Source organism: Electrona antarctica, assembly GCF_951216825.1.
Source record: "Electrona antarctica genome assembly, chromosome: 11".
NCBI lineage: Eukaryota > Metazoa > Chordata > Actinopteri > Myctophiformes > Myctophidae > Electrona > Electrona antarctica.
In genome coordinates, this window is record NC_136792.1 from 1,397,291 (window position 1) to 1,412,873 (window position 15,583).

Sequence of the window (15,583 nt, forward strand, 5' to 3'; positions counted from 1 at the left end):
TGTTAAAAAACAAACTCACAATTATAATAAGAACATACACTTATCTGCATTCTGCACTGTACGAATCCAACGTTGTTTAGTGTAGTAATGTCTGCAGTATAGGCCTATTTAAATTGTTTCGTTATGGAGCTCCTTTGAGTCAGTCTGACTGTCGGTGCGTGTGTGTGTGTGTGAGGGGGGATTAGCCCTATATAAAAAATAGAAGACCACATTAGCCTATTTGAATGAATGGCATCAGCGTGTTTGAAAGTCGGCCAGTCATATCATAGTTTTAAGCCAGCTCACCTCCACTCGCGCTTGTTCACAAACATGACGGACAGACAGACAAGAAAGGCTGTTGATGATGATTATTATTACCACTGTAACTCGCTGATCAGCATGTTGACAGAGACTCAGCCAATTAAAGTTTCACGTAGGCCTAAATGCATTTGCTGCAAGCACCTATCTGCCTCCATTTGCGTCGTGGTATTAATTTATAATATGTATATTGATCACATGCGGACGCCACACAGAATAGCCAACTCTTACCTGCAGCTGAGGAAACATACAACGTAGTTGGGTCGGATGAAATATAGCCTTAAGTCCAAATCCCACAAGAAAAAAAAAGAAAGAAAATATGTCCTGTGTCCATGCATGTCCTGGATATATTTGCTTTCCAAATCCGACAGTGCAGGGCAGGGAATCAATCACCGCAGTAGACTAATCAATAGGGCCTTTTATCATTGCCGAGTTTTAATATAGCATTTGGTTGTGTGGTGAACAATACAAATTAACTTCTTTCTCATTATGTGAAAGTAACTGTAACATCAGTTAACTTATTAACGTTCTGACATTTAACAAGGAGTGAAGCAATGCGTGCCAAGTTGGCAAGTTTCGTTTATAATTATATACAAAACTTGCGCTGTTTGCTTGAAGATCTGTCCATGCAGAGACCCGCCTGTCAAAATTAACTGCTCTACAAGCTCATCGCGGCTGTTGTATATAATTTAAAGCCCGGTGCAGGCTATGATGACGTATTTCGATATTTCCTGTTGCCTTATATGGTGTGGGATGGGCGTTCTAACCAGGCGACACCAGGCGAATCGCTTGGGAAAAATGCGGAAAGGCTACACTCTGCGATCCGCACAAATGAAGTGATTACACCAGCTTCCCTGTATACGACGGGAGCAAATCGCAGCGTGATCGGACAGAGAAATACAATGATATTTAGTATCTGTTTACGCATACGTTACACTGCGGTGTATTTCTCCTTTGTGAATGAGGACCAAGTGTAAGCCAATTCAGAAGTGACATCACACATTGTGTTGTGTTGTGTGTGGGCCTAAGCACACTTTAGATTCCATGCGCGGACAGAAGAAGCTGTATTTTACGTCATTTCCGAGTTTTTAGACAGCTGGTGGATGGAAAAGAAGCTCCACCCCCTCGGCTGACTGCCGCGGAGGAGAGCATTTCCGGGAATCTGTCAGTCGAGGCAGTCAGCCGCGGGGGTGGAGCTTCTTTTCCATCCATCAGCTGTCTAAAACTCCGGAAAGACGTCGTCAGTCAGCTTCCTTTGGCCGCGCCTGTCGGCTCAAATGTGCCCACGGTGTGTGGGTGCATGTGTTTTGCCCCTACAGTTTAAACCTGAGGCTGTGTAAAATGACATTCAAAAGTATTTTATGTATTTGAAATACAGAAAATACTAGATCTGAAAGTATTTAGATACAAAATACATCTAATTTCTTCCATCCCAGCAAAATACAAATTACAAAATACAAAAAAGTATTTAAAATACTGCCCATCTCTGACTACACAACCCAAACCTCTAAAAAAGTGGTCTTACCCTTTAAATTTGTGTTAAAGGCAGACATATTGGTCCTCATTCACAAAGGAGAAATACGCCACAGTGTAAATGAGATGCGTAATGATATCATATTAATCCGTCCTCTTAACCTACGATTAGCTCCCGTGTTATTCAGGGAAGCTGGTGTAATCACTTAATTTGTGCGGATCGCCGAGTGTACGCTTTCCGCATTTTTCCCAAGCGATTCGCCTGGTGTCGCCTGGTTTATGAAACATCCACGCCCATTCCACACCATATAAGGCAACAGGAAATATCGAAATACGTCATCATAGCCTGCACAGAGGATTCCCAAGCTTTAAATTATATAGACCAATTATTTGTTTACAAACATTGGGACTGGGCGCACGGGTGACTGTTTGATGTAATCAATTCCCAACAGATCTCCAAACCTGTTGTTTTGGGGAGCGCTGGTTTCAGTCCATTCAACCTCCTCTTGTGACTTGGCTAGTGAGATGCACCCTAGGAGACATTTATACTTCAAAGCGCAACAGTACTGCGCACAGAGAACAGCTGATATACAAGCTCACATCGCATCACAGATGCGACTGTTGTGAGCCTAGAGGTCTGCGTGCGCGACACCATCGCGGGACTAAGCATAAATTATACTTGATGGGTTGCAGGTGCGCGTGCAGCCGTGGACAACCAGGCTCTGCTGCCGTGATCATGAGCGCACCTCCCGTTCTTATGACAGCGACTGGAGTAGCCCCATATGTGCCCTCTCCCTACGCTCATTCTGTAGCTCCAAGATGAGGTCACACACAGGGCCCCTCCCACCCCGTTCAGAAACGGCGCATGTTTCCACAAGGAACGATTCTTACCCTTTTCTAAACAATGAATCAAAAACGTGAAGCGGCAGAAAGGGTTTACACTAATTCAAATTTAGCAACGTACAAGAAAATCCAACTTTAAACGGTTACACGAGCGTCTAGCGGTTGTTTAGCATGTTTTTCAAGGAAGTTGAAAAGCTTTAGCGCCTCCCCTGGTCGAACATTTCCAACTGACTTCAGTTCATTCGACATGCACGCGCACACGCACGAATCCCTTGATAAACATGGAAGCGGCTGACTAAACCAACCGCTGTAACGCTCGTAACCGTTTAAACTCGGATTTTCTTGGACGTTGCTAAATTTGAATTAGTGTAAACCCTTTCTTCCGCTTCACGTTTTTGATTCATTGTTTAGAAAAGGGTAAGAATCGTTCCTTGTGGAAACATGCGCAGTTTCTGAACGGGGTGGGAGGGGCCCTGTGTGTGACCTCATCTCGGAGCTACAGAATGAGCGTAGGGAGAGGGCACATATGGGGCTACGACTGGAGGTGTGGTTTTGAGGACAACTGTTTTGAATTGCTATTATTGTTCAAACACAACAGAAACCAATGATTATATATTTCAAGGGCGAGAGATCACAATACAAATCCTAATCATTCTTCCTCCACACTGGGAGAAAAACAGCATCTGAAAGTTTGATGGGGCATTTTTTACACGTGAGTGCAGTTATAACTTTTCCATTGCATCTTATGAGAGGTGGTGTTCTTCTGCTGCCTTTATGCGCGTGCATGCTGTTTCGTAGGCTATCAGTGTGACGTCGTCTGATAAGGCGTCTATACAACAGTGAACCGCGATGAGCTTGTAGAGCAGTTCATTTTGACAGGCGGATCTCTGCACGGACAGATCTTCAAGCAAACAGCGTGAGTTATATGTATATAATTATAAACTAAACTTGCCAACTTAATTGGCACGCATTGCTTCACTCCTTGTTAAATGTCAGAACGTTAATAAGTTAACTGATGTTACAGTTACTTTCACATAATGAGAAAGAAGTTAATTTGTACAGTTCAAACGTCGTACAGTATGTGGTACTGTACGTGATACCTACCTGCAGCACTACGTCGTACAGTATGTGGTACTGTACGTGATACCTACCTGCAGCACTACGTCGTACGGTATGTGGTACTGTACGTGATACCTACCTGCAGCACTACGTCGTACGGTATGTGGTACTGTACGTGATACCTACCTGCAGCACTACGTCGTACGGTATGTGGTACTGTACGTGATACCTACCTGCAGCACTACGTCGTACGGTATGTGGTACTGTACGTGATACCTACCTGCAGCACTACGTCGTACGGTATGTGGTACTGTACGTGATACCTACCTGCAGCACTACGTCGTACGGTATGTGGTACTGTACGTGATACCTACCTGCAGCACTACGTCGTACGGTATGTGGTACTGTACGTGATACCTACCTGCAGCACTACGTCGTACGGTATGTGGTACTGTACGTGATACCTACCTGCAGCACTACGTCGTACGGTATGTGGTACTGTACGTGATACCTACCTGCAGCACTACGTCGTACGGTATGTGGTACTGTACGTGATACCTACCTGCAGCACTACGTCGTACAGTATGTGGTACTGTACGTGATACCTACCTGCAGCACTACGTCGTACAGTATGTGGTACTGTACGTGATACCTACCTGCAGCACTACGTCGTACAGTATGTGGTACTGTACGTGATACCTACCTGCAGCACTACGTCGTACGGTATGTGGTACTGTACGTGATACCTACCTGCAGCACTACGTCGTACGGTATGTGGTACTGTACGTGATACCTACCTGCAGCACTACGTCGTACGGTATGTGGTACTGTACGTGATACCTACCTGCAGCACTACGTCGTACGGTATGTGGTACTGTACGTGATACCTACCTGCAGCACTACGTCGTACGGTATGTGGTACTGTACGTGATACCTACCTGCAGCACTACGTCGTACGGTATGTGGTACTGTACGTGATACCTACCTGCAGCACTACGTCGTACGGTATGTGGTACTGTACGTGATACCTACCTGCAGCACTACGTCGTACGGTATGTGGTACTGTACGTGATACCTACCTGCAGCACTACGTCGTACGGTATGTGGTACTGTACGTGATACCTACCTGCAGCACTACGTCGTACGGTATGTGGTACTGTACGTGATACCTACCTGCAGCACTACGTCGTACGGTATGTGGTACTGTACGTGATACCTACCTGCAGCACTACGTCGTACAGTATGTGGTACTGTACGTGATACCTACCTGCAGCACTACGTCGTACGGTATGTGGTACTGTACGTGATACCTACCTGCAGCACTACGTCGTACGGTATGTGGTACTGTACGTGATACCTACCTGCAGCACTACGTCGTACGGTATGTGGTACTGTACGTGATACCTACCTGCAGCACTACGTCGTACGGTATGTGGTACTGTACGTGATACCTACCTGCAGCACTACGTCGTACGGTATGTGGTACTGTACGTGATACCTACCTGCAGCACTACGTCGTACAGTATGTGGTACTGTACGTGATACCTACCTGCAGCACTACGTCGTACGGTATGTGGTACTGTACGTGATACCTACCTGCAGCACTACGTCGTACGGTATGTGGTACTGTACGTGATACCTACCTGCAGCACTACGTCGTACAGTATGTGGTACTGTACGTGATACCTACCTGCAGCACTACGTCGTACAGTATGTGGTACTGTACGTGATACCTACCTGCAGCACTACGTCGTACAGTATGTGGTACTGTACGTGATACCTACCTGCAGCACTACGTCGTACAGTATGTGGTACTGTACGTGATACCTACCTGCAGCACTACGTCGTACGGTATGTGTGAGTCAACTCAACGGTATGTGACCACAGTGGAAAAGATGAAAACATGGCATGTCATCTGTTGAGAAGGACCGCCAACTGATCAGGGTTAGGCACCTTTGCGTCAAACTATTGTGACACTGCATTCCTATTAATCACGCCATGCCAGCGGCGTCAACTTTGGGAGTGCCTGAGGGCTTGGGCGCCCACTGAAAAAATAATAAGCCAAATAGCACCCACTGAGATTAAGTTGAAGATCCCCTCCCCCTGGTCATTTTGTCACGTATAGGCACAGCCATAGATGGGCACAGCCACACACCTTTACGGTGTTCACAGAACAGGTATTCAAATGCTAATACGGTGGCTTTGTTCCAGTGACCGCACGGTTCATTCACACTCCGTCTCCTGCAGCAACACAACACTAACACAGTCAGCGGAGAGGCTGCTGTCTGTGTACCGTCGGCCCGTCTGTAAAGAGCCATGACTTGAGACTTGACAAACAGAGCTGCATCTCAGCCAAAATATCCCAAAACAATGTCCGGGGAACAGAACTGTTCCTTTTCCTCAGACTACTTTTACTTTAAAAGGTAAGATGCAGTGGCTGTAATTGGGTCAAGGATCTTGCTTTCGTGAGCAATGGTGTACGAGATTGGTAATAAATTGGTCAAATCATGACATTGTTAGACCATCTGGGGGAAATAAATAAATAAATCTGCGTCGTCGTCGTCGTCCCACCTAGCTAAAGGTAAAATCCACCCGCCGCTTATGGCTGAAACAATTTAATTATTTACTGTTGATCATGCTGAAATGTTGAAACAAGATGCTGAAACAATTTAATGTGTTCGTTAATTGTTGTGAACTGAAAGCGCGCACCACTGTATTTATTAGCAACATGTAAATTATAAAGTACCAAAAAAATGTTTTTTTCCCCCGCTGCGGCCGGGGGGGGGGTCAGGGAGGCGGGGCGGGGGGCACCCACTGCCGTTATAGGAACCTGCCGCCCCTGCGCCATGCCCTGCATTAAACACTCATCATAATTATCTGTTTTGACTGTCAGGTAATTATATTGTCCCGTCATGCATAGGTTCATTCTTTATCATCAACATAGACTACAGCACCGCACCTTAATGGAACCACAACTTAAGCTGTTGACAAACAAGTCCTCAAATAATCCTCCTGTCCTCAAATAACACTGTCCTCTGGTAAATGGTAAATGGTGCATTTATATAGCGCCTTTATCCAAGGCGCTTTACATAGATTGTGCATTACATTCACCCATTCACACACACATTCATACACCGATTGCAGCGGAAGCCATGCAAGGTACCAACCAGCACATCGGGAGCAATTTGGGGTTCAGTGTCTTGCCCAAGGACACTTCGACATGTAGACAGGAGGAGCCGGGATTCGAACCGCCGACCGATGGATTGGACGACCTGCTCTACATCCTGAGCCACAGCCACAGCCTCTGAGAAGCCATCTATCTATCTAGGCCTACTGTAATAACCTAATGTGTAGCTCTCAAGTATCCTACGCACCCATTCACCTAAGTGGCCCTTTTTCTCCTGCAACTGTACTGATATTAAAGACCCAATTATTGAAATCCCAAACATGGAATATATGTGGCATAATATATGCATGGGCCACAGGCTCACTGGGTAGCTATAGCTAAACACTTTAACCCTGACATCCGGCTGAAAACAGGCTCACTGGGTAGCTATAGCTAAACACTTTAACCCTGACATCCGGCTGAAAACAGGCTCACTGGGTAGCTATAGCTAAACACTTTAACCCTGACATCCGGCTGAAAACAGGCTCACTGGGTAGCTATAGCTAAACACTTTAACCCTGACATCCGGCTAAAAACAGGCTCACTGGGTAGCTATAGCTAAACACTTTAACCCTGACATCCGGCTAAAAACAAAAGAACTGCTGATCTATACAAGCTCACAACATGATCGGCTACCCCCCCCCCCCCCCCCCCATGTAATGTGGCCATCATCCAACGTTAGGTCTTCAATAATTGATATCGTTTCATCGGGAGATAATAGAAGGATGGATGATATAGCAAAGAAGAATTATCAAGGAATATGGAGAACTTTGTATATTAAAAAAATGGTTCAGAAATCTATCTATCTATCTATTTACATCTATCACTATCTATCACATCTATGGCGCACGTTTGAGAAAAAAAAAGATATATATATATATATATATATATTTTTTAATGTGATTTCTGAACTGTTTTTTTAATATACAAAATTCTCCATATTCCTTGATAATTCTACTTCAATTTGCTATATGTGGCATATGTGGAATATCATGCATGTCCCAACAGACCTAACGTTGGATGAAGGCCACATTACAGCACGCAGAAAGAAGGCTATACTCACCCATCCAATAATCAGTGGCGTGCACAGACATTTAGAGGGGCAGGTGCTCAAGTGAAAAGAAGGGCACCTTGTGCAGCGCGTGGAACCGGCTGGTTGCCTTAACAGTGTGAGATTTACAGATGTTGGGGCATAAATAATATATTAGAGGCTTTTTTCATCAAGAATTGATCAATTTCACCATGGTCCACTTTTTTGTTTTCCTTTTTTTCCCAAAAGGGCACATTGCTGTCCGGAGGGCAAAGGGCAGGTACTCTAGCACCACCTAGTGTCTATCTGTGCACGCCACTGGTCCACACTGTCTGCATCAAGGCTAATGTTTTGCCTTGGTCAGGGCCGGATTAACACCTCTGAGGGCCCCTGGGCACTGAAGCTCGAAGGGCCCCCCCCTTCGCGCGCGCAACATTTTTGCTGTTTTGGAGCCGTTTTGGGGCAGTTTTATGCCGTTATATTGGCCTATTTCCGGTCGCCTACCCCCCCAGAGTGACAGCCAATCTAGCGCATTGTTGCTGCTTTACACACAATTGCACTTTTTAGCTGCCCTTCTCACCAACAATAAAACACTAATCTTTTTAGACACCATTTATTTCATTCGGATTAGCAGAGAAATTTTCTGTGGAGCTAAAAAAAAAAAAAAAAAAAAAAAATCTAAACTTTTTTTTTTTTTTTTTTTTTTTTGGGGGCCCCTGGTGCCCAAGGGCCCCTGGGCACGTGCCCAAAGTGCCCTATGGTAGATCCGGCCCTGGCCTTGGTGAAAAAGTGTTAAGCAAAATGACGGAACAAAGTTGAATACCATGTACGTTATTAGTAAATGTCTTTTACCCTCCATCTCGCTGCTATATTCCAGAATGAGGCGTCTGCTGAACGAACAGCGATGAATGGAGGAGAGCTGAGTGAACAGATTCCTTCAAGACAGGAGCCGTTGGCGAACACACACTAGACGTCACTTCAAGGTCCACCGTTAAGAATGAAGACCAAGTATGCCATCATCTTCATCTGCATCGTGGCCCTGGTCATCATCGAACAGGAGACCAACATCTTATCGAGGTGAGGGAGGTGGCCTTCATATTGAGATGCAGTGGAAGTTACGGGTCCATTTGGTTCCAGTTGTACACTGTTATAAACCTTTATTACACAGATTGTTTCTTGTTTCTTGATAATGACCGCTCTGCTCTATACCGCTCTGCTGCTCCCTACCCCGCTTGATTTACTGCTGTTTCCAACATAACAGCCATGTAAACACACACACACACAATGTCATTTACAGCTAAACATTGCTCTAAAAAATAACATGTTTCTGAAAACATTTTAGCGAGAGATAGACGAAGCGGTAGGCTACACGACAATGGATTCTATTTGATCAACTCACTTCCTTGTTTTCCGACTGTGCTGCAGCTGGGCGGCCAGTGCAACACTTATAAAATACTTGCATTGCCGTAAGCTGCAAGGAAATACCAGAACCACTTTGCAAATCTACTACATTACACAAGTATACTACATTACACAAATCTACTACATTACACAAGTCTACTACATTACACAAGTCTACTACATTACACAAGTCTACTACATTACACAAGTCTACTACATTACACAAGTCTACTACATTACACAAGTCTACTACATTAAACAAGTCTACTACATTACACAAATCTACTACATTACACAAGTCTACTACATTACACAAATCTACTACATTACACAACCCAACTACATTACACAAATCTACTACATTACACAAATCTACTACATTACACAAGTCTACTACATTAAACAAGTCTACTACATTACACAAGTATACTACATTACACAAGTCTACTACATTACACAAGTCTACTACATTACACAAGTCTACTACATTACACAAGTCTACTACATTACACAAGTCTACTACATTAAACAAGTCTACTACATTACACAAATCTACTACATTACACAAGTCTACTACATTACACAAGTCTACTACATTAAACAAGTCTACTACATTACACAAATCTACTACATTACACAAGTCTACTACATTACACAAATCTACTACATTACACAAGTCTACTACATTACACAAATCTACTACATTACACAAATCTACTACATTACACAAGTCTACTACATTAAACAAGTCTACTACATTACACAAGTATACTACATTACACAAGTCTACTACATTACACAAGTCTACTACATTACACAAGTCTACTACATTACACAAGTCTACTACATTACACAAGTCTACTACATTACACAAATCTACTACATTACACAAGTCTACTACATTACACAAATCTACTACATTACACAAATCTACTACATTACACAAATCTACTACATTACACAAGTCTACTACATTACACAAGTCTACTACATTACACAAGTCTACTACATTACACAAGTCTACTACATTACACAAATCTACTACATTACACAAATCTATATCTCTGGTGTTGCTAAATCATGACTGTGCAGATCTGTTATGCGCCTGAAGCCGTGTGTGCGCACAGGCGCCCGTTAGGGGGAACATTGACTGTAACATCAATTAAATGCAATTCAATTTTGCAGGTGCAAAGACATTTCAATTTGCATCACCCGACTCAACATAGACAAAAAGTAGAAAGAAATGAAAATAACATGCATATTGACATTTTTCAACCTACAGTATAATGCCTAATTAATTAGATGTAGGTCAATTGAAGCCTATTTGCTTACCGCCATTGCCCTTGATCAGGGGTGGGCAATTATTTTTCCCAAGGGGCCACATGAGAAACAGAAAATATTTTGGAGGGCCGGGCCAAAAGGCTGAACTTAATTATGCATAATATCAATTTTATTTCTATATAAAAAGCAGTAATTGGCATTGTTTTGCTAAGCAATGGTAAACAAAATGTGAAACATTTGACTCAAATTATAGGCAGAGTGACTATTTTACATCATGATGATGTACAATAAGAGTGCCCCTCACTTCACATGGGTGTGATTTTTTTACTTTCTACTTGCAGGCTTGAGACGTTTCCTTTCCCAGTTAAAAACTATGTTTTTGTTTAAGTTACAAGTCCTGTAAAGTAAATACTAGCATTTTCTTTTAACAATGAGAACATTAGAGGTAGCTCTCTTTCACAACCCATGGCGCGCTGCTTACTATCAGCGACTCAGCGAGAGATGAGTGTTGAGTCACAACCATTAAACAACGACGTTCTGAAAACAATAATAAGGCGCTGTATGTTGATGTGTGCACGTTCGTTCTGCCAGATTTACTTTGTGGTTCAACGGTGTCGACTTGTGTGCCGAAAACAGACGATCCACAAGCTCACGGCGCATCGCCCAAGTGTTCTGAACTTCAGAAGCATGCCACATTCGGGGCGCAACACCGCCATACGGCAGCATCTTAAAACATCTTAACTTTATTGGCGAGGCGGGTTAGAGTGGGTTAAATAAAGCAATGAAGCATAATGGGATTTAACTTGTCCTCCTGCGAGGGAGTTTGGTAATCAAAGCATGCGCCTGCACCTACCGTGTTGTGGAGCTGCATGCTTCATGGCTATTTGCATTCACCGACGTTGTTCCAAAAGCCAAAAAGCCGACATTTTCGCATATGAGGGGGGTGAAGGAAGGAAGACAAGTTCTCAATCACACGCAATTCACGTGCACAGTTGACGTGCAGATTGTGTGCACTGTGAGAATACATGGGCTTCAAAATAAAAGAGATGCGGTTTTAGTCCACCCGCATAAGGTAATTAGAAAATATGTTTTATTTTCTGATTATCAAGTAATCTTTCGCGGGCCGGTCAGAGTCAGCCGGCGGGCCGTATTTGGTACGCGGGCCGTACAATGCCCAGGTCTGCCCTTGATTAATGGCAATTGCGCTATTATAGTGCATTCGATCGATCAAGCCATAATGCTACTTACGTTAGCATCGGGCAGCTAGCTAGCTGTTGCTGTCACAAGACTCCGTCGCCCATTTTAGATCATCGGCACCATAAGAATCCATTATATCCGTTTCTTTCAATCGCCTGTATCTCCTATTCCTTGTCCCAGATGGCATTTTTGGTCATTGATGTCACAGAGCCGGCGATGTGGAGCTCTCCAGTGCCCCGGCATAGACCCATATTGTAAACAACAGTTGAACGAGACCTGTTCAACTTACTAGGATAATACTACTTCCGGTAGTCTCGAAATGTGGCTTTTCAAAATAAGAGCTTGACTGGGAAAAATGCTGGCGTGAATTAGATCCGAATTTTTCAATAAATGCTAGCGGGCTAAGTGCTAAGCAAAGAAAGGACATGCAAATCTAACAAAATAAAGTATAAATGGGTGAGATTTTAAGGCCCATGCATACTCAACATGACATCATGCCGCGGTGATAAGCGAGTATGCGTCCTCACAGGGATGAACATAAGACGGTGGAGTACTGTATTGTAGGGCATTCACTTCTAGTCATTTTTACTAGTTGACTAGTTGCCTAGTTTACTAGTCGACTAGTTGCTTAATGCCCTACTGTATTGTACTGTAGATATGCTGAGGCGTTTGTACGCTGAATTAGTTTATATGAAATGTGAGCTAATCAATCCATCTTGTCTCATCAGGGTCTCTCATGAGCTGATCCAGAGAGTGACTCCACATCCGACGCCACAAACCCAGCAGGGTCTGCCCTCCGAGGAGCCAGAGGAGGAGGAAGACATCATGGACGCCAACAGCCACAGCGGAGGCCACAAGCACATCCTAATCCTCGCCACGGCCAGGACGGGCTCCACGTTCGTGGGGGAGTTTTTCAACCAGCACGGCGACAATATGTTCTATCTGTACGAACCCATGTGGCACGTGGAAACAAAGCTGCAGGCCATCAGGGTCACCAACGGGTCGGTGTTGGCAGGGATCTACCAGGACGTTCTCCGGGGACTGTTCCTGTGCGACTTCACGCCTCTGGAGAAGTTCATTTGTCCGTTGCCTCAGAACCACATGACGTCCGAGTGGTTCGGTAGACGGTCCAGTATGGCTCTCTGTAAAAAGCCTCTCTGCACTGCAGAGCTCAAGGATGTGTGGTATTGCAGATTTTGATAACTTTCTTTGATAAGTAGAGCCAGTATGGGCCAGTTGTGTAGAACAGGTTTGATGAGTAGAGCCAGTATGGGCCAGTTGTGTAGAACAGGTTTGGTCTGTTATAGTATTGATTTTCACAGCAGATTTTAAACATAGAATACAATTCCATTTCGTTTTTTTCCCCCCCGCGTTAGCCACAGAAGCGGGGTGTGGTTATATGCACAACCCGTATAGGCTTTTAAATGTCACCACAAAACTAGCATATTAGCATATTAGCATTATCATTGGCGATGTATAGGCATTGCTCTGTCTATACTGTATATGCTTATCACTGTATCTCAATATAAAAGGATATATTTGTAAGATTATACATAGGGGGATTCAACCATATAGTATATAAAAGGATATAGACTGATCTGGCGCGAAGCTCCGCCCCCTCCGCTATTCATGTCAGTGGAAGTTGCTCAGTGGCGTTTTGAAGCACCCGGAAGGACCGTCTCAGAACGTCTACTTCCGCATTTGCCAACCAAATTTTGGTGGTCAAATGCGGAAGTGCAACCGAGCGCTCAATGTTAAAGCCCAGCTGCACGGGGTTTCCCAGTCATGAATCCACGGGTCCGCCTGTAGTCCCTCCTCTTACCACTAGGGCCCAGTGCTTCAACGTTGGAGTGCCTCACTGGCCCTTGGATTCAACAGCCAGGCAAATTAATTCTGCAGTCTGAAAGCCGTTGCAATTGCAGAGGGAAGCCACAGCGTTTCACAGTAGGCTCTGTGCGGGGTATCCAGAAAGTACCATACTTGTTTCCTGATCCAGTTACTTTCCCACAGCTTAGTTTGGCTTACTGGCAGCACTGGAAACAAATATGACATCCTCATATGTGTTTCCGGTTCAAATCGTCTGCAGAACCAATCAAACAATGCTGCAGGAAAATTAACCCGAACAGAAAACGAGTATGCAACCTTCTGGAAACCCGGGACTATACAGTTATCCAGAGAGTCTTGTTTTGACTCCACACTAAGCTATATGTCCCTCTCTTCACCCAGGAACCAGTGTAATACGCAAAGCTGCGGGCCTCTCAACCTGGCCCTGGCGTCCCAATCCTGCCTCACTAAAGAGCACCGCGCCATCAAGACCGTCCGCGTGGGCCACCTAGACATCCTGCGTCCCTTGGTGGAAGACCCTCGTCTGGACCTGAGGGTCATCCAGCTGGTGCGAGACCCCCGGGCCATCCTGGCGTCCCGCATGGCGACCTTCCCCGATGAATACAGGACGTGGAAGACGTGGGCGCGGCAGGGCAAGGTGCCCGAGGACGACGAGCACGTGAAGTGGCTGAAGGGGGAATGCGACAGCGTCCGCATGTCGGCCATCGTGGGTCTGAGCCGGCCTCACTGGCTTCGGCGACGCTACATGCTGCTGCGCTACGAGGACGTCACCCACTACCCCATGCAGAAGGCAGAGGAGATTTACAGCTTTGCGGGGATACCGTTCACTTCGCAGGCCAGGGAGTGGATTCGGACGAACACGCAGACCACGCCGGCGAACATCAATCCTTTCTCCACCAATAGGAACTCCTTGGAGCAGGCGGACAAGTGGAGATTTAGCCTGCCGTACGAGCTGGCCCGGGTCGTTCAGATGGTGTGCGGGCCGACCATGGAACTGTTTGGGTACAGCCTTGTGGACGATGAGAAGACGTTGGTCAATAGGTCCGTCAGCCTGCTTGACCCGTTGTACCTGATGTAGCAAAGATTGTGCTTTTAATTGTTGCAGGGGGACTGCCCTGACTGAGGTTAGGGTTAGCGACCTACGTGGCCGGTTAAGACTGAGGTTAGGGTTAGCGACCTACTGTACATGGCCGGTGAAGACTGAGGTTAGGGTTAGCAACCTACGTGGCCGGTTAAGACTGCAGGTTATCGACCTACGTGGCCGGTTAAGACCGAGGTTAGGGTTAGAGTTTGGGATAGTGTTAGTAAGTATATATCTGTCAGGAGGTCGGAACAATGACATGAAAGGTGGATTGGTGGCCAAAAGGTACCGTTTCCACACCCAAAATAAGATTTTACGGGGGCCAGTTTCGAATTGCAGCCATCCGTAGGTGCCCTTTGAGAGCGGTTTTGAAGGAGTCAAGGGATTTGCATGTCTTAATGACTGTTGGTAGGGCGTTCCACATTTTGGTGGCATAGGAGCGAAAAGAAGGTGTGGGCAGTGGGCAGTGGGCACCCCTACATGTGGGCAGTGGGCACCCCTACATGTGGGCAGTGGGCACCCCTACATGTGGGCAGTTGGCACCCCTACATGTGGGCAGTGGGCACCCCTACATGTGGGCAGTGGGCACCCCTACATGTGGGCAGTGGGCACCCTGACATGCTGTCTGCCTGAGCAAATGGCAATTGTAGCTCTATGTATTCTGTGTGTTTCCAACATGCATGATTCATTCATGAATGCTTCTGCTGAACTTAAATACTGGGTCAGTTTCCCAGTCCTGACGTAAGGTTGCTCCATTTCTCCTTTTTTGGAAAAAATAGGCAGATTACTTATTATTAGAGTGAGGGAGAGCGATACAGGCAGACTGGCAGACAGACAGATACAGACAGACAGATACAGACAGACAGACAGACAGACAGACAGACAGACAGACAGACAGACAGACAGACAG

At 45.3% G+C, this 15,583-nt stretch overlaps 1 protein-coding gene across 1 annotated transcript; it reads left to right on the plus strand.

Annotated features, from left to right (window-relative positions):
• Positions 1-8,865: 8,865 nt before the first annotated feature.
• On the plus strand, positions 8,866-14,670 carry LOC306932974 (carbohydrate sulfotransferase 3-like; the record flags this gene model as incomplete). The annotated part of the gene is made up of 3 exons (XM_079514945.1): positions 8,866-8,945; positions 12,476-12,931; positions 13,974-14,670. The coding sequence occupies 3 exons, from the start codon at positions 8,866-8,868 to the stop codon at positions 14,668-14,670; spliced, it is 1,233 nt and encodes a 410-aa protein (XP_079371071.1).
• Between the last annotated feature and the right edge of the window lie 913 nt (positions 14,671-15,583).